Below are 20,199 nucleotides of genomic sequence, written 5' to 3'. Positions count from 1 at the left end.
AAACAGACTTAGAAAATACCCAGTCCAGCAGTGCCTGGGTCAGAATCAGTAAGAACTAACCTAAATTAAAGTAGGCAACTATATTATGACATTCAAGCTTTGTGACAGACTTTTCAAAGCCCAAATCAAACTCACTCCTCTTCCTGCTTCTGGTTAGTTTTCATCATCTTTAACAGTTCATTGAAGACAGATTTTGAAATTACACAGAAGTAACAGGAAGCCATTTTTCTGTATTCATCTTGTGGTGGTTTGACCCTGGCTAGACACTGGGTACCCACCAAAGCCACTCTGTTACTCCCCTCCTCAGTTGGGCAGAGGAGAGAAAATATAATGAAAGGTTTATGAGTTAAGGATAGGGAGGGATCAGTCACCAATTACTGTCATGAGCAAAACAGTCTTGATTTTGGGAAATTAGTTGAATTTATTACCAATCTAAATCAAAGTAGGATAATGAGAAATAAAACAAATCTTAAAAACACCTTTCCCCCAGTCCTCCCTCCTTCCTGGGCTTAACTTTATTCCCCATTCTCTACCTCCTCTCCTCCAGTGGCACAGAGAGATGGGGAATGGTGGTTACGGTCAGTTCATCACGTTGTTTCTGCCACTGCTTCCTCCTCAGGGAGAGGAGTCCTTCCCCTGCTCCAGTGTGGGGCCCCTCCCGCAGGAGACAGCCCTCCATGAACTTCTCCAACATGAGTCCTCCCCATAGGCTGCAGTTCTTCATGAACTGCTCCAACGTGGGTCCCTTTTCACAGGGTGCAATCCTTCGGGAACTCACTACTGCAGTGTGGGTTCCCCATAGAGTCACAAGTCTGGCCAGCAAACCTGCTCCAGTGTGGGTCCCTTTTCACGGGGTGCAATCCTTCAGGAACCCACTCCTGCAGTGTGGGTTCCCCACAGGGTCACAAGTCCAGCCAGCAACCTGCTCCAGTGTGGGTTCCTCTCTCCAAAGGTCTGCAGATTCTGGCAGGAGCCTGCTATAGTGTGGACTTCCCATAGGGTCACAGCCCAGGGAGCTGATGCAAATGACACTGACACAATGTTGACCAAACATTGACCAAATCCCAAAACAGAGATCTGAATTTATACTAGCATAGGAACAGAATATCAAATAGAAAATTTATTAACAGGAAATACGCTCAGTAACTCACATATCTTAAATCTGCCAAAACAAACTTTCTTGTGCTTAATTTTTAGAACCAGAAAGTGGGTGAAATTCCATGGGTTAGAAACATGGGTATGTGCAACATGGAAATAAAATATTAATATCCCAGCTCTCGGGTTTACCACTGAAGAGTATGAACAACCTAAAAACACCCCAGAAGGACTCAGCTGTTTCCTAGCTGCTAAAGAAAGGCAGGGGAGCAGGGGAAAGTGAATTACCAGCTTTCCAACTGCAAAGCAGGTGAGCGAGCCCTTTACCTCATTGAGAAGCACAACATGAACTAATGCGTGCTACAGGGTTTTGCTATCTCAAATGTTCTAAGCTCTTCCACAAGGGACCATTTTTATGTTTCATTTACCAACTTACCTGGATCAGTACAAATGTGTATCCAGGCAGCTACCTCACTGCCTAGCTAAAAAAAGAACCAAACAAAAGCAAAACCCTCAATTCCACAATTATTTCTAAGACAATCTGGTTGTATGGCTCCAGAGCTGACTAGGTATGGAATATTTAAAATCATAGAATCATGAAGATTGGAAAATATCTCTAAGATCATCGTGTCCAATCATTAACCCAGCACTGCCATGTTCACCACTAAATCATATCCCTAAGTGCCACATCCACATGTCTTTTGAATACTTCCAGGGATGGTGACCCCACCACTTCCCTGAGCAGCCTGTTCCAATGCCTGACCGCAATTCAGTGAAGAAATTTTTCCTCATATCTAACATAAACTTCCCCCGGTGCAATTTGAGGCCATTTCCTCTCATCCGTTGTGAATGATACAAATCACAAAAGTCTTTCTTCAAAATGTCCACTTCTGGTTTGGGTCTTTCTGAAGAGCTATTATCATAAAGGCAAAGATTATGAAGAGGAGGTAGTAAGCAGCCCCCATCAAAACGCCTCCTCCCTGGTCAAAAATCATCCCTGAAACACATAGCTCAAAGCAATCAGAAGATAATTAAAATGATGATGTACAGAGACTGTTGCTTATTGTGCCAGCCAACACTAATTAATTATTTCTTTGTGATTCCAACTGTATCCATATGCCACCTATGGTCTTTATATTTTGGTATTAAGTACTTCGGGTAAAGGTCTCTTCTGTGGGTGTAAAGCGCCTAGCACAATTCTCTCTCATACAAAATTAGGGATCCCTAATGGTAATTGAAAACCATAATTGAAAAGGTAATTAAAAATATGAGCAAAAAGAAGGTTAATACATTTCCTAGACTAATGAAGAGCACACCAATATGCAAAACATCTTAACAAGACAAAGCACACTTCCCCCTAAAGAACAAAGGGAAAAATGACTATACACACCAAAATTCAGAAAAAAATAATCAGCATTTTTCTTCACTGAAATCATACTGCTGAACCTTTGAAAACTGTAATACTTCAAAATGCAGCATCCAGCGGACAGGTTTGCCTGGCCTTTTTGCTCTACTCAATAAGAAACGGTAAAGTGGCACAGTCATGCTGACAATAGCCAGAGTCCGCACAGCAGATAGCTGCTGCATTTTCTTGCAGAAATACCCACATTCTACAAACTTTGATACTCTTTCCCAAATTACGTGCTGTACAAAACCACAAATACTAGATGAATGCTGACAGTAAAAAAGCAGGTTTTGATTATTTGAAGCTGGGACACAAAGGAAAAAAAGAAAAGAGAGATGTTGCATAGACCCAAGGTCCAACTAATCCACCAGGCAGGGCTTTGAACCGCTGAAGTAATACTTGATAACTGCTGCCATATGCTTAGGGAAAAAAAGTACTAAAAATAAACACATATACAGAATGATTCCTCCACTGCTGTATAGCAGTCAATGAGATTCTACTTCTGATTTAGAGGGGTGTAGAGTTACTGTACACCTTTGCATTGGTGCAAAGTCCTGCAGTTTGCTCAGCTGCGGTGACATAGGCAGCTGTAGTTAATTCACCTGCTAAATCTTTCTTAACCTTTTCTTGCCATGTCTGTGGAAAACTGTTGTCCAGTGGAATTCATCTAGAAAGACCCCCGCAAAACCAAATTAGCTTATGATCCTTCTGGTTTAGATAAACTCCACTTCATTGGAACAGGAGCTTCAGATGAAGGAGCTATAGATAATTGAGATTCTTTGCTTCTTAATTTTCAACAGTTTATTTTGCTTTATGATTAGGGCCTAACATCATCATTGATTAGACTGCTTTCTGTAGTGAGAATTATATCACTTGTTTAATCTTTTCCCCAAAGAAATTAAAAGGTCCAAATCACCTTTCATTCCCAACCTCTCTTCCCCAGTAATCTCTTCTTCAAATGCATTATGTACCCACTGACTACCAGCCTCTGACATTAAAGTATTTCTATTTTACTGAAATTCTTTTATATAACTGTTTCTGTTACTCTTGCACTGTCTGACCAAACTAACCCCACAAACCCGTTCAAATACAGAGTTAAATAATACTACTTGTGAAGCTGTATCAGTATAATTTGCATTGGAAGCAGAAAAGAGAAAGAAGGAGACTGTCCTGTCTCCTGAACTTGTGTGTCTTTGCTGGAATGATAATATCTTCTTGTACTGACAAATTACTCATGTTGAAATACATCTGCAATCCCCACGTACACTGGACAGCGTGGCCAGCAAGATAGTGAGGTGCCCACAGTTAACATGACAAACTGTAGCTGCCACACAACAAAAAAAATTCCCCTTAGAACAGCTCATTTAATAAAAACAAGGACTTACAAATCTAATTTGTTACCTTTATTTGTAAATGTGCAGCAGTCATGCAAAGTTGGTAAGGGATCCAAACCAAATTTTTAGATGAGAAACATTTTACTTACAAGCTGTCTTCTGAACTTAGCTGCCTCTACTAGGCAAATAATTGAGTCAACACCCAAAAAGACAAGGAAGTTGGCAGCATATTCCCCAACCCATTACCTGGAATTGTGAGCTGAGGAAGTGCTGGGGCATACATCTGGTGTAACCAGTCAAATCCAATATGCTTTTACTATAATGAGAAGTTGATTGCCTGGATTTTGCCTCCCAGTCATTTCAAAAATTATGTCTGACAGTGGGAATCCAGAAATCTATTTAAATAACAGAATTTAGGAAAAAGCTGCACTAAATTCTCTTTTTCTCACACACACACACACACACACTGAGCAGATGGAGGAAAGACAGCGAGCTCCCTGCTAGTCACACCAGCTCATGAGCCAGACATTACAAAAATTGTCTGATCCAGCTCCTGTTGCAATCAATAAAAGTCCTTCACTGAAGACCATGGGAGATAGAAAATAACACTCTCCACGCTTCAGTCAGGACGTGTGAATGAGAAAAAACTGACAGCTTTCTCCCCCTCTGATTTTCATGGTTCCTAAAGATCCAGATTACAAAACACAATTTGTCATCTGTGAATTTTTGATGTGCTTGCTTGGCATAAACAAAGCTCATGTCTATGTGTGAACCAGGGAGACGGGCATCACTTTGCAGTTTGACAAGAGAGAGATACTAGTAGCCATGCACGAATAAGCATTATTGCGTTTCAAAGTGCTGAGGATGCAGTATGTCCTGCAACTAAGGAAGTGGTTGGAGTGAGTAGAAAGAGGACTGAAAAAGTGCTCCTTGTTCTTCAAAAAAAAAAAAAATCGTCATTTTGCATTGGTGAAAAATAAATAAAAAATAATCCAGACACCAGAATTCGTCTTTTATCAGTTGGGTAACTTGAAATTCAACTGGCTATTGTAAATACCTGGAAAGCCTGTGACACTTATTAGAGCCTCTACCATCTTTGAAATCAAAGAAAAATTTGCTCTGAAGTGCTTCACTGGCACCAGCTTACAATAATTCAATTATTCTTGCATTCCCCAGCTCTAATGACATTCATCACTGCAAACTCCTTCGGATGAAGGGCCCATTCATACTGGCCACACAGTGTCTATAGGTTTTATTCTCATTTTGCCTTGCATACTTGTGAGCTCCAATATTTATGACTTTACCCACGGCTTATATTTTGGTCATAAATATTTAATCAGTTTAATTTTCTATGCTGTTTCTAGACATAGATCCAAGAAGAGGAGGAATGGGGGCTTTACTCTGTCAAAGTGAACTCCATCAATAACATCAGGTTGATGTTAATAAATATGAAGCAAGCAGAAAAATAGAAAATACAAGAATCTGTTTTAAAAAAATAATCAAAGTTATACTCACTGCTGGTAGAGGACATACGGCTGTACTCAGACCTGCAAGACAATGATTTTAGTTAGAATTTATTACACTGAAAAGAGATCACAAAAAAAATTACCAAACATAACAGACACTGTATATTAAAACAGTTTAATGCCCATTTAGCATTATTTTTGTGCTGAGAGAATAACTGGAACAAGTTATGAACACTGATTCAGAAAAACTGGCATCTCACATGAATTTTGACATGTAAGCAAAGTGAGTAGAGCAACTAGGGTTTTATCTAGGGCATTCACGCTACCTAACTTTAGGTGTTAAAATAAAAGCTCAGAAGGCTCTCTACAAGGAAAAAATAGTCTGCTTCAGACACAGGTCAGGACTAGAAGTCTTACTAGACTTTGACTCAGCTCCTCACCTTTCTCACTTTATGATCTCTAAATGTTGCTTTGTAGAATTTTTTTTTCTTTTTTTTTAAGAGAACTCAATTGGAAGAGCAGAATTTTTATAGTTCTTTGGTCACAAATGGCAGGGAAGAAAAAAAAAGAGTGCTAAAATACAAACATTTAGATGACAAAGCTTTTTGCTTTAGGAAACCATTTTCCTCCTCAAGACATCTCTCAATAAAACTATACAACCACTGGTTCTAGTTCAGTGCATACTGGATTACCTATGATAAAGTTAGAGCAGTTAAGTATTTAGAGCAATAGTGCAATTAATTTTTCAGCTGCACTAACCCCAATCTCCTGAAAACCCCATTCTGGGCTGATTAAGACATAGCCCATTTATGTCCTGATGATTCAGAAACACTAAAGGTAAATAAAATACACCATCACGGAATACTAAAAAGAATTAATAAAAAACCCCCACTTCTGAGACCCTACCTATGACTTCTAGGTGTTTCGGCTTGGAGTTCCCAGTCACACAGCCTCCACCCTCCCAGTTGCTGGGTCCCCAAAACAGACCCCACTCTCCAGAGCACTTTGCCACAATTAACATTTCACACTTATGCCCTGCGGTGCCCTGAAAATAACAGTTAAAGTGCTCAGGGAGCTGTAACACAGTTCTTGGATTCAAACCTAAATGCTTGTTTTTATATAATAGTTGCAGCAAGTTTGCAACATTTCTTTAAGTTAAAGAAACCATATGAGCCTTGACTCCTAAGATATTTGTGTGGAAGTGGATACCATCTAAGCATATTCTCAGGATACCTTCATGCTCTAGGCTCTCAGGTATCCAAGAGAATAAAGGACAATCAATCCCACATAGCTATAGTATCTGGTTTTGATTTTAATATGGACATATCTCTGCAGAAGAAACAAAGCAATTACAGTCATCCCCATATTTCACAGCTCTGTGCTTAGCACTCAACTTTCTGCAGATCAGGTGCCAAGACTGCTGGTTTAAGTGAGAAAGACCATGAGACCAAATCTTTTTGCCAAGCCTGCTGGATCAGTGAAAGATGACACAATCTGAATTTTCCACAATACTCATGAAAAAAGATGCACTAATACCATCAAGTGCCATGAAGTTATCCTAACTTTCGGAAAAGATATGGGCAATGCTGGGGAGAGAGTTGCTGATGGGGGCTTGCAGCTCTCCCTCACTCACTCTCCTTTGCTAATCCTGTACCCCCAGCCACTTTGATAATGCCAGGGAGCAAGCAAACATCTTTGCCACACTGGCAGAGACCACAGGATTAGGCCATTAGTAGCCACTATCAGTCACCCATGAATACCTGTTACACAGCACCTTCTCCACGAATAAAGTGCTATCCCTCAACCGATAGCCTCCAGGACTCTGGTGTAGCTGAGAAAGGCAGAGGCAGTAATAACACTGTTGTCCCAAATGTAGGCTGCCCGGTGCACAGCACCAATTTACACGTGAAGACAAGGTATTTCCATTTCTTCTCATTTGCACAAAGTAGTAGCTGGTGGTAACCCGCAACGAGCTGGCTCCCCTAATATCAAAACTTTACACCGTTTATACATTGTAGTAAACAAAGAAATCACTGTTCATTGGCTACAAGTCACAGAGTTCTCTTATTGATTAGTATTCTACCTTCTATTGGTTAATGATTCTCTCACATCTCATGCTAATTAGTCCACATGCTCAGTTTTTCTCTTGAGTAGGTGGGTTTCTTGACTCAGTGGGCTGTGAGTTGCTGGCCACAATCTCCTCATTTCTTCACAGTTGCTGAGTTGGCTTTGTTAGTTTCTTCCTTATCTTGGGAGTTCTGCCAAATGTCCTTGTGGCCCACAAATTCTGCATTCTTTGTGCCCACTATCAGCAGTAAATCCCTTTCCCCAAGCTTTGCTAACCTTCCCCTAGACTGGAGATCACTGAAGCATGTCAAGTCCCAATCCTTAACAGGGCAATTCTACCAACAAGTAATTTATCTTTTTAACACATCAACATGAGCAGAGAAGAAGACCTTCTTCCTACTGCTGGGCAATGTACACACATCACTGGTCCAGCGCTGGGCAGGGACCAAGGGGAAGTGATCCCAGAAGCTGGCTAAGGTGCTATGCAAGCCATAAAACTGCATAGTATTTTCAGCAGCAAGTCACGTCAGTGTCATTTGGCACCATGTATATTTAGAAGGGTGTGAAAACTGTGTAACATGTCACTCCTCATAGGCCTAGAGGCAAGCAATATGCATCCAGCTGCCTTCAAGCATCCCAAGCAAGGATTCATTTACTCTGCACTTCTGTTTCAAAACAGCCTGGGGCTGTCCTTCAATGTATCTGTGTTCAGCAGTTGGCAGCTAATTCAAAATAAGTCTGCACTGCTTGTATTTCAGATAGAAGCAAGACAACACTTTGCCTTTTGCTTACTGCAAGTAGTAGCAGCATTCTATTACTTCACACTGTTATTTTATTATCCCAAAGTGCTGCAGGCACATTATGGGACATGGAGAACTAATGAGTCCTGAACTGAGGGAGAAGCAGTCCTTACATGAAGGACCTGAAAAATGAGACAAGAGGAAAAATAAAAAGATGGGGAGCGAGAAAGGAGGAGACAATAGTGTGCTTGGAGACTAATTGCACAGACACATTTTAATAGGCTTTAGAATTGTATTTTTTTTTGTAATTCTAATATTGTTCAACCTAATATTTAATTCATGTCTGTTGCATAACTGACATACACATAATTAAAAAAAAAGGATAATTAAGCTCATGTCAACCTCATATATCAAAATGAGGACTGCACCCTCACAAGCTACTTCTATTGTCAATAAAAGGAGAGGTCTGAAGTGTGTCTCCCTAACTGTGTCTAGTGAAGAAGGCTACAAAAACAACATTCCTAATGTAGGACCCTTTGTCACATGTCTAAAACCAAATGGGTTGAATACGAGTCTCTCTGTGTGCTACCAGGGACAACATGAATCACCTTTTGTCCTCCTTTCAGCTCCTTTCTTTGTCTTGTATCTAGTCCTTGAGAACAAATATAACACTGCTAGTAAAATCCTTAATATTTTCAAAACATTAGCACAAATCATTCAGATTCATGGCATGTATTTGTAAGTGGCTCACAAAATAATTATTTTTCCTTGTAATCACTTATTTAGGACACTAAATTCTGAAGTTAGTATAAGTCTTTTAAGGTTTTCAGACTGATACACACAAGAAGCATTCCCTTTGACAAAGCCATGCATTAGAAAAATTAAGTACTGAAATAAACATCTCCTGGGGCATATAGGCTCTCTGGACATCAAACTACTTTGTTCCTTCCCGTTCTTTGCATTCCTGCTTAAACATCCCAAGTATCAGCTTCTATCAGTTCCCTTGGAAGAGGAATTTCCCATTAGGATAACTTAAGAGTAAAACACTCATGGTCTTTAATGGTGACAGATGGGGGCCATGCTGGGGCTCAGAGGTTCCAGGCTAATTATATGGTCTTGCAGCAAGCTATTTCCTCTGAGAGATGTTAGATTATAAATAAAAGGAAAGAGACATTCAGGACAGAAACTGAACAAATAGAGGACTATTCCTTTTATAGGCACATAATGAGAAAAAAAAAATTATCAAAAAGGGTATTGAAACAGTGTGAGGTAGTGAAAAGGAAGGCTCATTGATAAGTCAAAAAACACACCAGTCTGCAAAGAATTTGTCCTCAATGAGCAGTCCACCAGCAAAGAGGAGCTGTGAAGATGTCAAAAGACACTAAAATAGGAATGTAGGAGCTTGAGATAAAGGTGGGACCTCGATTCCCATTAGTGCCATTGAAGGATCACAACTGTGTGCTATCAGAGGGGTAATAGCAACAGGAGCACAAAAGATCCCGAGCAATCCTCTGAGATCTACGTGCACTGCTCATTGCTGATTTGTGATACAGAGAAAATACCCAAGAGAGGGAAACATCCCAGGGAATACCAGTAAGTAGCTGCTAGTGCAGCTTGCAGTCATTGAGTACAGTATATGAAAACACTGTTTCTTTGGGTAAGAAACATGGCTATATTACAGCTCTGAATCACACAAGCAATGTAGCTACATCAGCACTGCTCTGTGCTTGTGTTTCTTTGGCACACTGATCAGCTGTGGCACAGCATCATGTTAAGAGATACAGCACTGACAGCTATGGTAATAAACAAATATTCCCAAGAGAACTGTCTGGGACCAAGGCCAACTGCCATGAAACAGTCTGCACCTGTACCATTAAAACCTCTTGCCTTCCAAAACATACTGGTGAGTGGCCTGCTGGGAATGATCCCTGAGCCATGGTAACATGGCAAAACAAGTCCTTGGCCCATGGTAAAACATACCCAGGAATGACATGGGAGAGAGCTAGATGGCCCCATTCAAACTGATGCCATCAACCATTTTAAGTATTCAACAATATGGACAATTCTGTCCTGGTGTTCAGGGACACCCCTACATGCTGTTTAATGCACTGGCATGGCTGGAACTAAGGTTCCTGAGCCGTGCAGCATTTCCACAAGGCAGTCTGCTGTTTAAAACAAACAGATCTCAAGTAATTCTAACATAATACTACACCCCAATATGCCCATGGTCTCCATTAGCAGGGCTCCTAATCCCACCTCTCCAAAACGAAATAGTGGAAAGTTTACAATCTCTTCTGCTGTCTGCATCCTTCACTTGCCTAGGACCGATGGAACGGCATCTGCTGGATTCACATTTCCCATGTCTTCTCTACATAGAGTTGTTGCAGATGTCACTGTTACATATTAAGAGCTATGTTTAACAGCTTCTTTACCTTCCCTCCTCAGAAAGTGCTCCAGAGGGCACATGGGAGTATTTTATAGCAGTTAAAGCCCCGTGCACAAGTTAGAAGATTTGACATGGTAGCTCTGTCTTGGGTTTCTTCTCACCAAATTCCTGTAGATCAGATTACAATCTGCTTCACTAATACCAGTCCAATGCAAATCTCTTACCTTCATTGTACTTCTACTCGTGTAATCAAGATGACTGAAACGGAATAATTCAGAGTCACTTGTCTCAAAATCCTTGCTCTAGAATTCTAGCAGAGTGATAAAGTCAGATGACGGATTCCCATCGTGCAGCCCTAACCATTACACTCAGGAGCTTATTACCAGCAGTAATGTTTGCGACTCCACATGAGAGACATCATCATCATTATCATATAAGAATGAAAGGTTGTTTGTAATCTTCCAAAAAGCATCTGACGAGGCAGGACCACTCAGTGCTTTAGTGAACACACTTGCCTGCACACTCTGCTCACCACTCATTCACTGAGTACTCCCAGAGGGACAGATCAGGTGTCACGTATCCACATATCCAAAGCCAGGCTCGGTCATCTTCCCAAGGTCCTCGTTCTCTTAACTAGCAACAGAAGAAGCTGAATTTATACCAAACATCGAACATACACACCGCTGCAGTGAACCTCACTGCTTGCTGGGACCTAGCCATCAGGGGTGTCAGCACAGAGCCCATGGCCACCAGAATGTGATTTAAAGTCTGTTTCAACCTTGCTTTCAGAACCTAGCCCCAGTGCCAGGCACTTGCAGGTGTGCCTGCCCTGAGGTTCAACCAAACAGTTTCATTCCAGTGAGTAAATCTGGTTAGAAATGGTGCTTCAACCCCGATTTGTGATAAGCAGCTCAACTTTACATTATTCCAATGTCAAATCAGAGACAAGTTGAGTACCATGACATATCTGGACTGATGTGTCTACATAAAGTGAAAGTCTCAGCAAAAAACAAAAGAAGTCCCAAGGTAAAAATAGGCCTTGAAAAAAAAGGGGCCTTGGTTTGTGTTCCTGGGAGTTTCTCATAGATGGATGAAATATGTGACAAGAGACTGACATGTCATTTTGAAGGACTACCATACAGATGACAAAGTCATAATGTTGAATCCCTTTAAGCTAGAAACACGAGACATGAAAACAACCTCTCACCCCAACCATTCTACTATTCATTTGATAATTTAATCAACCCATTCTGACTGAGGACACACAATACAGTATTCTTAGTATTTTACCTTTAAGTAAGGAACACCTTTTTTTTTATATAGGCTTCCTTGTCTTCTATTAACAATTGTATTTTCTGCTTTAGAATCTCACACATAATCTGCTTAAGAGATAAGTTAACAGAGGCTCAAATAATTTGCAATTTGGCCAGGATCACACATACAGCTAGTGAGAGCCATAAGGAAAACCAACAAACAAATATAGCACAGTTGAAAAATTAACATAATCTCTGCAAAATTAATTTGAGGAACAGAAACACAGACGAAAATGTAAAGGAGGGAACAAGCACCATGAGTATTAACTGTAACCAAAGAGTAATGGAAATATAAGTGGAAAATTGCAAACTCAAATTAAAAGTTACAACTTCTGAAAACTTTAAATGACTTTAAAGTGAAGAAAAAAACCTATGTATTTAGGTAAAAATTGAAACAATAAGTAAGCTAATGATTAAAGTGTGAACCTTTTAAGGCCTGGGCTCTTACAGCTGTCTAAGTGAACAAGTAAATTTCTGCTGGGAATTGTCACATATGCTGAAATCTTCATTAATGCCAGCTATCTTACCGAAGTGTTATGCTCTGTTAATGCATGTTTGCTTGATAAACAGGGGAGAGCATTCCTACAGAAGCAATCCTTGAACACAACTAACACGAGCCAATAAAAGTTCAGGAATAAAAAATTAAGAACTTTAGAACTGAGAAAATACCCATTTTCTATATTCATTATGTATCACTTGGGATATCAGTTCTGAATACAGAGAATTCAGCAGATGCTTTGCGCTCGATATTAGTGGTAGCAAGAATCTGCTTCAAAATTAGGCATGCCTAACAACTTCAAAAATTGTCTTAGTTTGTTGTCTTGAGTGTTTTAGCCCCCAAACCCCTTTGCTCTTTTCTAAAGAGTGAAATGACCGCATTTGCATGGCTTGTAAAATGAAGAAAATTTTAAAATTCAGATTTCTACAATTAATTTTAAGTAACTTAGTATTTTTTTTCCTCGCTTGTTTGGTTTTCTTTCCCAGTTAACTACAATTCTGTAAACTTACATATTTCTCCTCCCTTCAATGTCTTTCTTCCACTTATTTTTCCTCTCTGTTCACTTTCTAATAAAAGTCCAAAGAAAGACTGTTCTAATCTTCCTAAAATGTCATGTTTTATAATACAAATCCACTACTAAAATTATTACCAGAGAAAGCTCTATCCCCCATACTTTTGGGCTGAAAGTTTTCAGTAGCAGATGAAATTAGGTTTTTATACTAAAACCCCCCAAAATGCGTTTCCCAAGAAGATACAATTTGTACAGGCAGAGTCTCTCAGGCCAAGAATGGACAAACAATTTCAAATCTCATTAATAAACAGCCAATATAAACTAATTGGCTTATATGTTCTACACTCTTTATTTAGGTACTTGACAACACCAGCTCAATCCATTCTTATTGGATTCAGGAACTGAAAATATGCTATTTTTGTTCATCAGACTCTTTGCCAACCCTATTTACCAAGGCAAATGCAGTAGGAGGAACATATTTTCCAACGGATGAGGAAAATGAAGTCTTCAAATTGTAATTGATCTTGCCTTTAGCACAGAGTTTTGCCTGCTTTTGTGGCTGGCAGCCACAACAAAACCTCAAGCAACATATGCCCTGTGGAGTACTTGATATGTTCAATTTGGTAGCTGCTGTAAGCAGCTTCAGCAGTACAGGCTCCATATTAGAGCTCATACATCATTACATACAGTCATTGAGATGACAAGGGCTTGCAGTGCCTGGATTTACTAGAGTCACTATCCACTATTGTTCCCTGAGTGACAGAAAGGGACCACTCGACATAAAACTGTTACTGAATTACTCTGACAGTTGTTTCTCCTTATACTTTTTTTTTAACCATTGAGTAACTGGAGAAAAAGGAAAACAGCTCAATTTAGCAATAGCTGTGAGGGGACTGAGACAAAGCAAATAGCAGATCTTCTGGTAAGAGGGAAAAGCAAGTGCTGTGAACAGTTGGTTTGGTGAGAAAGCTGAAATATAAACATTGTGAAAGAGACATACGCAACATGTTTATTAGAGTTAAATAGCTGCTAAATAGAACTAAAAATAATAATTGAAATGCAGAGACCCATTAATGCTTTTCAAAATATACATCAGTGCAAAGCACTGCAATTATTAATTGCCATATGTCACTGTTCAAATTCCTCAGACAGACTCTAACACCAACCTCCAGTCTCCAGTGTCAAGCATGGGAGAGAGATGCTTCATAAAATCATCAGCTTTAGCACCGCATCAATGCCAGGCACAAGCAGCTGTCATGCTGGCCACTGAGGTCTAAAGGCTAATGTTACCAGCTGGGTCAAATCCTTCCAAGTGCCTGTCCCAAGGAAACCGAGGTTTTTCTATTAAAGGTAAACACAGCAAATTAAGAGTGACTTGACCCATAAGGGTTTTTTGAGCTTTGAACTAGCCATGAGTTCACTGATTACTTTGTCTTCCTTTTAACCAGGTTCCCCAAAGGGGACTAATCAATATTTGGAAAACTGGCCTGAATTTTTTCCTTTAAGTTCATGTCACATGACTTTCACCATTAGGTGTGCCCACCATACAAAGTTATGGAAAAAGTCCTTAGACTACAGAAGAGATTAAAAAAAAATTGAATTAATAACTGGATATATGAAAAAAATTACCACATTCAATTTTCACCTTTTTGTTTTTTATTTGTAATATTGCTTTGGTTTTAGTACTGTGCTCCTGACACCACTGTAAAAAGAATTAGCTTTACAGTTTTGCAACAGTTAGACTAGAGGCCAAAGGAGATACATGAGACAAGAAGTTGGAGAATAACAACTGGGAGAGCAAGAACGGAGGAGAATGAAGACTCAGGAAAGTACAACCTTAACAGGAGCATGCAACCTTCTTTTGCCCATCTGGAGACAGAGAAGGAGCAAAGGCTTGTTGCCATTCCTGACAAGATGCCATGGCAGCAGCATGTAGGATGGGCTGGAAAGCACTTTCCTCTCTCTCTCCAGCAGAGATGGGCCGAAGGTGCAAGCTGAATAGCAGACACCATGGATCACACTTGCAGCTCCATGAACTTAGGAGAAGCAATCCAACTAACAAACATAGCACACCTCTGGCAGTAGGGTCACGAAGTCAGAAAAAAAGTCTTTCTCCTTGATTCTGATATGACACTAAAGTTTACTCAAAATTATGAGTATCGCGACAAGTATCACGATGAGTATCATGACAGAAACAACTCAATTTCAGGAAGCCTACAAATCTATCTTGCTTTTCAGGTGGCTCTCTAATGGTAGTTCTAAGGAATCAGCTTTCTCTGCCTGATGCTGTCCGGGTGTCACTGCCTGAAGGACAGTACAGGTACCTGGGCAAGCTTCCAGACTATCTCCAGCCGCACTATCCCTAGGATACAGGGATGGTGGGGCACCAAGCCCTAACCAGTGCGTCTACAGCCCGCTGGGCCTCACAGCTGAGGTAGCACAACGTCCTTTGGAGCTCAAACTTGAAGCCCATGGCCACGATCTCTTCGCGTCTTCCTCCCCACGTGTAGCAAGAGGGCGGTGGGGACCTCCACCGAAGGGGTATGTGAAATCCCCGGGGCTGCCCCAGCAGTGTGATGCCCCGCGGCAGGCGCGCTCCCCGCGGGGTCACAGCTGACCCCCAGCCCCGGGATGGGAGGGGAGAGGAGAGGCAAAGCAAGGAGACCCGGCGCTGAGCGGGATGGTGCCGGGGCGCAGGCCCCCTCTGTAGGGGGGCAGCCGTGCCGGGCACTCGAATTCGCCGCCCCAGCCCCGCCGCTGCCGGGACGCACTGAGCGACGGCCGCCGGCAACAAGTGCAGCCCCACGGCCTGCGCGGGAGCCCCGCAGCGCCCCCGGCCCGGGGGCAGGTGCGACTCCCGCCACTCACCCGCCCGTCTCCGCTCCCGAGTCCACGCAGTCGTCCTCGCCGCCAGGCTGTTTCTCCATGGCGGCGGCGGCACGGTGGGGAGGGCTCCAGCCCGCCCTCCCGCTGGGAGCGGCGGCCGCCGCGACCGCCTCTGCCGCCACCGCTCGCCGAGTGTGAGAGACAGCGCCCGCCGCCACCGGCCGGCCCGCCCGGGGCTCGGGGCCGCTCCTCCGGCCCGGCCTCCCCTTCTCCGCCCCGCTGCCACCGCCCTCCCGCCGCCCGCTCCGAGGGGAAAGCGCCGCCCGCCTCGCCCGCTCCCCTCGAAACACTCCCGGCCCGCAGAGAAGACCTTTCATCCACGCGTGGACACGGGGTTTAGGGACTCGTATTTCAGAAACTACTTCAGCACCTCCACTCTATCACTTTTCGCATTTCCAGTTGGAAGATGGGCTAAAGGTGCGGCGCCCCATATTCAGCGCAAGTCAAGAGAGTCTGTTGGGCGTATGGACGTCCTCACTATCCGTCCGGTTTTGGAACATTTCCCTGTTACAGCCTTTTAATTTGAAGTCTTTCACTGTGCTGAGCTTTCTCCAGTCTCCCTCCTTCAGTGCTGCCTGGCACTTGCTCATTACATTGAATACAATAATTTTGAAATTACACACAAAACCGGGCAGGGGATGATTTTCCAATCTTATGAGAGTTTCTGTAATGTTGCAAAAGGAGCATTTTGAATGCTGCCTGTGAAGAAATGCTGATGTAGGACAGCTGACTGTATTGTCAATAATATGAGAATGCAGGGAACAGTTGTGGGTGAGCTCCCATATTCTGTTCATGTCGTGCATGCCTGCTTGTTTTGTATTTGGAGGTGAACACCTCTCTTTCTCCATCACTTGCATAAATACAAATATCCACCCATGTAGGTGTGAACCAAGATCTTGCTAAAAAAAAAAAATCAGTCTTCCCTTGATCTGCTCATTCAGACTGTGGCAGATTTTACAAAAGGAGGTGACAGAACTGATTTGTTACCTTGTCTCTCCAAGCTGGGATACCAGTTCTGTCTCTTCTGAATCAGCTTCTAGCACAAAACTGGCATGGGGTGCTCTGTGTTCCCTACAATCTAGATGTTGTGGGATAATTAAATCTACCCCACAACTGGAAACCTCTTCCATTCATGTGTTGTGGAAAATGCTTTGATGAATTGGAATTTTCTCTTCAAAAATCTCTAACAACTACCAAATTTCTAGAAGCTGCAGAAAGTGATCAGAAGTAAAAATAATGAATAAAAAGTTTTTGAATAAAAAGTTTTTTCTTCTACTTTTTATTATTTGTATCTTACAAGAAGGAAGAAAACTAGTGAAAATCTCAACATTTAAGACATAAAATTGACCAGATTATAAAAATATTCATTAGCATAAGAAGTGCTAGACTGGTTTAGTTTGCTACCAGTACTTTTATATGTATCTCTACGTTGCATGGCGTTGATATCCCTCCCCTCATTTCAAGCTTGTCAGTGACCTGTCAAGTTGTATGTAGTAGCACAAATAGTGACATCTAGCATTGTTTAACAGCCTGGGTGTAGTTCATGCTACTGCTGTCTGTAATAGTGTATGGTCCTAGTTCTCTAAAATAATCTAGATATGAGAAGGACCATTGTGGAATCAAAGAAAAAGAAAACACCTTGGGAAGAGCTGTCAAGGTGTTGTGGAACAACAAATGAGTACTAAACTCCAAAATGCTTTTTATGAAACTAGTGAATTCCCACTGCTTTATTAGGAGAGACACTGAACTCGTGTGCTGTCTTGTAGCCTCTCAGCATCACAGAAGGTCAGACCACTTTGTGTCCAGAGATCTTCAGAGGAAACTTTCAACCTCTACTGAAGTTCATGAAGATTTTGAAAAAAAATCATAACATAGGAAAGTTGGTGTTTGATCTGTTTTGACTGTCTGGTTAGGTTTGCATGCATGTCATTTTGAAAGCAGATAAATGATTTCTCATTTTATGTGGAGGATTTTACATTAACGTTCCCATAAATATAAAGCTTTAGGTATGGAATAAGACCCCTTAATTACAATTCCTCTTCCATCCCTCCCCTAGCAAGTTGTTAAATGCTAGTTTGGAGAGAAGACTATAAATAGAGCTCATACAGTATAGTCCTGTACAGGCACCTACACAGTAATTCAGAACATACGGAAACAAACTCTTCTATCCTTCGTGAATGGTAAACTGCCATCAAGAACGATTTAGTCACAAAATTAAATTCATACAATTTCTTTTAGGACTGCGACCAAAATGCCATGCCTGTCTGGTACCCAGCTTGCTAGTATTTGAATAATCATATTCAGGTAGGAGGCATTAATGTGTTTTCAGACCTAGTGTGTCATTAAGAGATTTCCCCAAGGCTAGAGAGAGGCAAAACTGAGACAACAATTCAGTATATCTTGATTCCCAACTTGGGCCTCTATTTTGAGTAGACATTTTATTCTCCATCACTGCAATGGCCATGGACGACTCTGAGCCCCCCAAAGAAGGTATGTGATAGTCTCTGTTACCAGAATTGGGCAGACCTGTCTGTCTCTCTGATCCTTAGTCTACACACATTCATTTATTTAGCTAGTGCAACTATGCTTAAGAACAGGTCACTTCCATTTGCTTTTAAGAGTGATTTCAAAGTGAAATAAACTGACTCTAGCCACCATTGAGCTGATTTAAGATGTAACCAGACTCCCTTAAGTATTTAGAAATAGGTTGAGTTAAATTGATACATTTCTGTATATAAAATTTTAGGTGGTCAGCTAATAGATCTTTTCCATCTCTGACTTTTATTATTCTAGTTAGTTATGTTTAAACACTGGCATATGAGGGGATCTGGAATAGATTTTTTTGCTGCATTTAAGATTAATTTATTCCATCTGTCTCAAGAAGGGAAAAAAGAAACATTCAAAGGAAATATATAATTTAGATAGTAAGTAAAGTTACCACAAAGTGTAGGTTCTCTTATTTATATATTTGCCCCATTTAACTCTGTTTTATTCTGGTCTTTCACATAATCATGGTGAAAAGGAGACTTCTCTGCATTAAATTCCAAGCATTTCAGAGATTTTAATGAATGAGGTGTTAAGTCCTGGCTTTTACTTAGGTTTTCTCTGTTACCTGTACTTCACGTTAGGTCCTCTGTAGGGTTTCTTGAAAGAAAAAAAGTTAAGTTTTAATTACTTTCTTATACTTATGAAGCTGTGATGTCAGTTTAAAGACAAAGATAATAATGAAAACATTTCTAGGTTAAATTTCTGCAAATTTCAAGCCTTTTATTTAGCAGCAGTGGTCACAAGAACTCAGACACAAAAGTATCAGGAGACATCTTCAAAGATGCCAAAAAAATTAAGCACTCTGTTGTCAAAACCAAATGCTGAGGACATGAAATTAATGTTAGTTCTGCAGGCAGCTTTCTTATTCCTAGTTGCCTAGAGTCAGATCTAAAATAGGACTTAAGGTGCTTAAAAGAGGATGTAAAGACAATTTTTATGACTGTGTTCAAATCTGTTATGTGGTAAGTCCTACACAGTGCCTGATAAGGAGATATCTACCTTTCAGAGGAAACTTCCAACGTATCTGGTGCTGTATGTATAAATTGCACAAGGTTAACCATTTTAGCTTGTATCAGCAAAGTCAAGCATCATCCAACTGCAACCTCCAGCTACTATAATCTCTGTTCTTGCAGAAGCAAATACAGGCAACAGAACCTCCTCCTCATCCATCAGATAATGGTCTTAGCAACTGAGAACACAGTGCAGGAGAGTGATAGCTGCAGCCTCGAGCTGAAGAAAGGCAGATTGGAAAGCTGAAATATGAACCGCATCAGATCATGCGTGGGCTAAAACAGAAGAGGAAGCAAAAGCATCCATTTCCCTGATGAATCCACTCTTGGATTCAAATTTCAATACCTTTTGTGCTCCCTGAGTTCTATCTGCTGGGGTATCATCTTTCCTGCACCAGCCTGAGGATGGAATGTGAGCAAAGGGTGTAGTAGGGTAGGGAGAGAGAAGAAAAATATTTCTCTTTTTGTATAACTGAAATTCTGGTGATAAGGGCACTCTGTTGGGGGGAAAAAAGCACTGAATTCTGTTCTTTTCATGCAGCATTTGGGATCTCTCCCTTTTTCTGTGCAATTCCAAAAAGACAGGGGATAAATGCCACTGCAGTTCCTTCTGGCGTAATGCTATAAACTAGAGTCCTCTTAGTTTTGAGAGACAGACCAAGAATGTAGCTTATTAGAGGATTCAGTACCATAGACAAAGTCTATGGATGGGATTTTTCATTCCCAACTAAAACTTTTCAAACTGTGCTGTCTCCACCCTCTGTTACCTGACTCTGGAGGCAGAATCTTACCCCTAATAAAGGGTTTTGGATTCCATTAGTGGCACTTTTTATCCTACTCTGGATGCTGCGGTGATAAAGTTCCCAGTTTACGGAATCCAGCATTTATAGAAAAGGTTTTTTCCTTTAATGGTCCCAGTGGAAATTAGCATTCTGCAGGT

General features: G+C 41.2%; 1 protein-coding gene across 4 annotated transcripts in view; it reads right to left on the bottom strand.

Annotated features, from left to right (window-relative positions):
* The window catches only part of FAM124A (family with sequence similarity 124 member A), a 45,098-nt gene extending 29,285 nt beyond the window's left edge, over positions 1-15,813 (bottom strand). For all 4 annotated transcript variants that reach the window (XR_003532820.1, XM_027674406.1, XM_027674405.1 and 1 more), the window contains exons 1-2: positions 15,685-15,813; positions 5,350-5,381 (exon numbers count right to left, since the gene is read on the bottom strand). Coding sequence is in view for 3 of the 4 variants with exons in the window: in XM_027674406.1 (XP_027530207.1) it covers positions 5,350-5,381; positions 15,685-15,743 (91 nt within the window). In the remaining variant the exon portion in view is untranslated. The remainder of the gene's footprint in view (positions 1-5,349; positions 5,382-15,684) is intronic.
* Between the last annotated feature and the right edge of the window lie 4,386 nt (positions 15,814-20,199).

Source organism: Neopelma chrysocephalum, unplaced genomic scaffold, assembly GCF_003984885.1.
Source record: "Neopelma chrysocephalum unplaced genomic scaffold, ASM398488v2 Primary Assembly neopelma1_25, whole genome shotgun sequence".
Classification (NCBI taxonomy): Eukaryota; Metazoa; Chordata; class Aves; order Passeriformes; family Pipridae; genus Neopelma; species Neopelma chrysocephalum.
The sequence above is the reverse complement of the archived record's forward strand: the minus strand, read 5'-3'. Positions and strand labels throughout refer to the sequence as shown.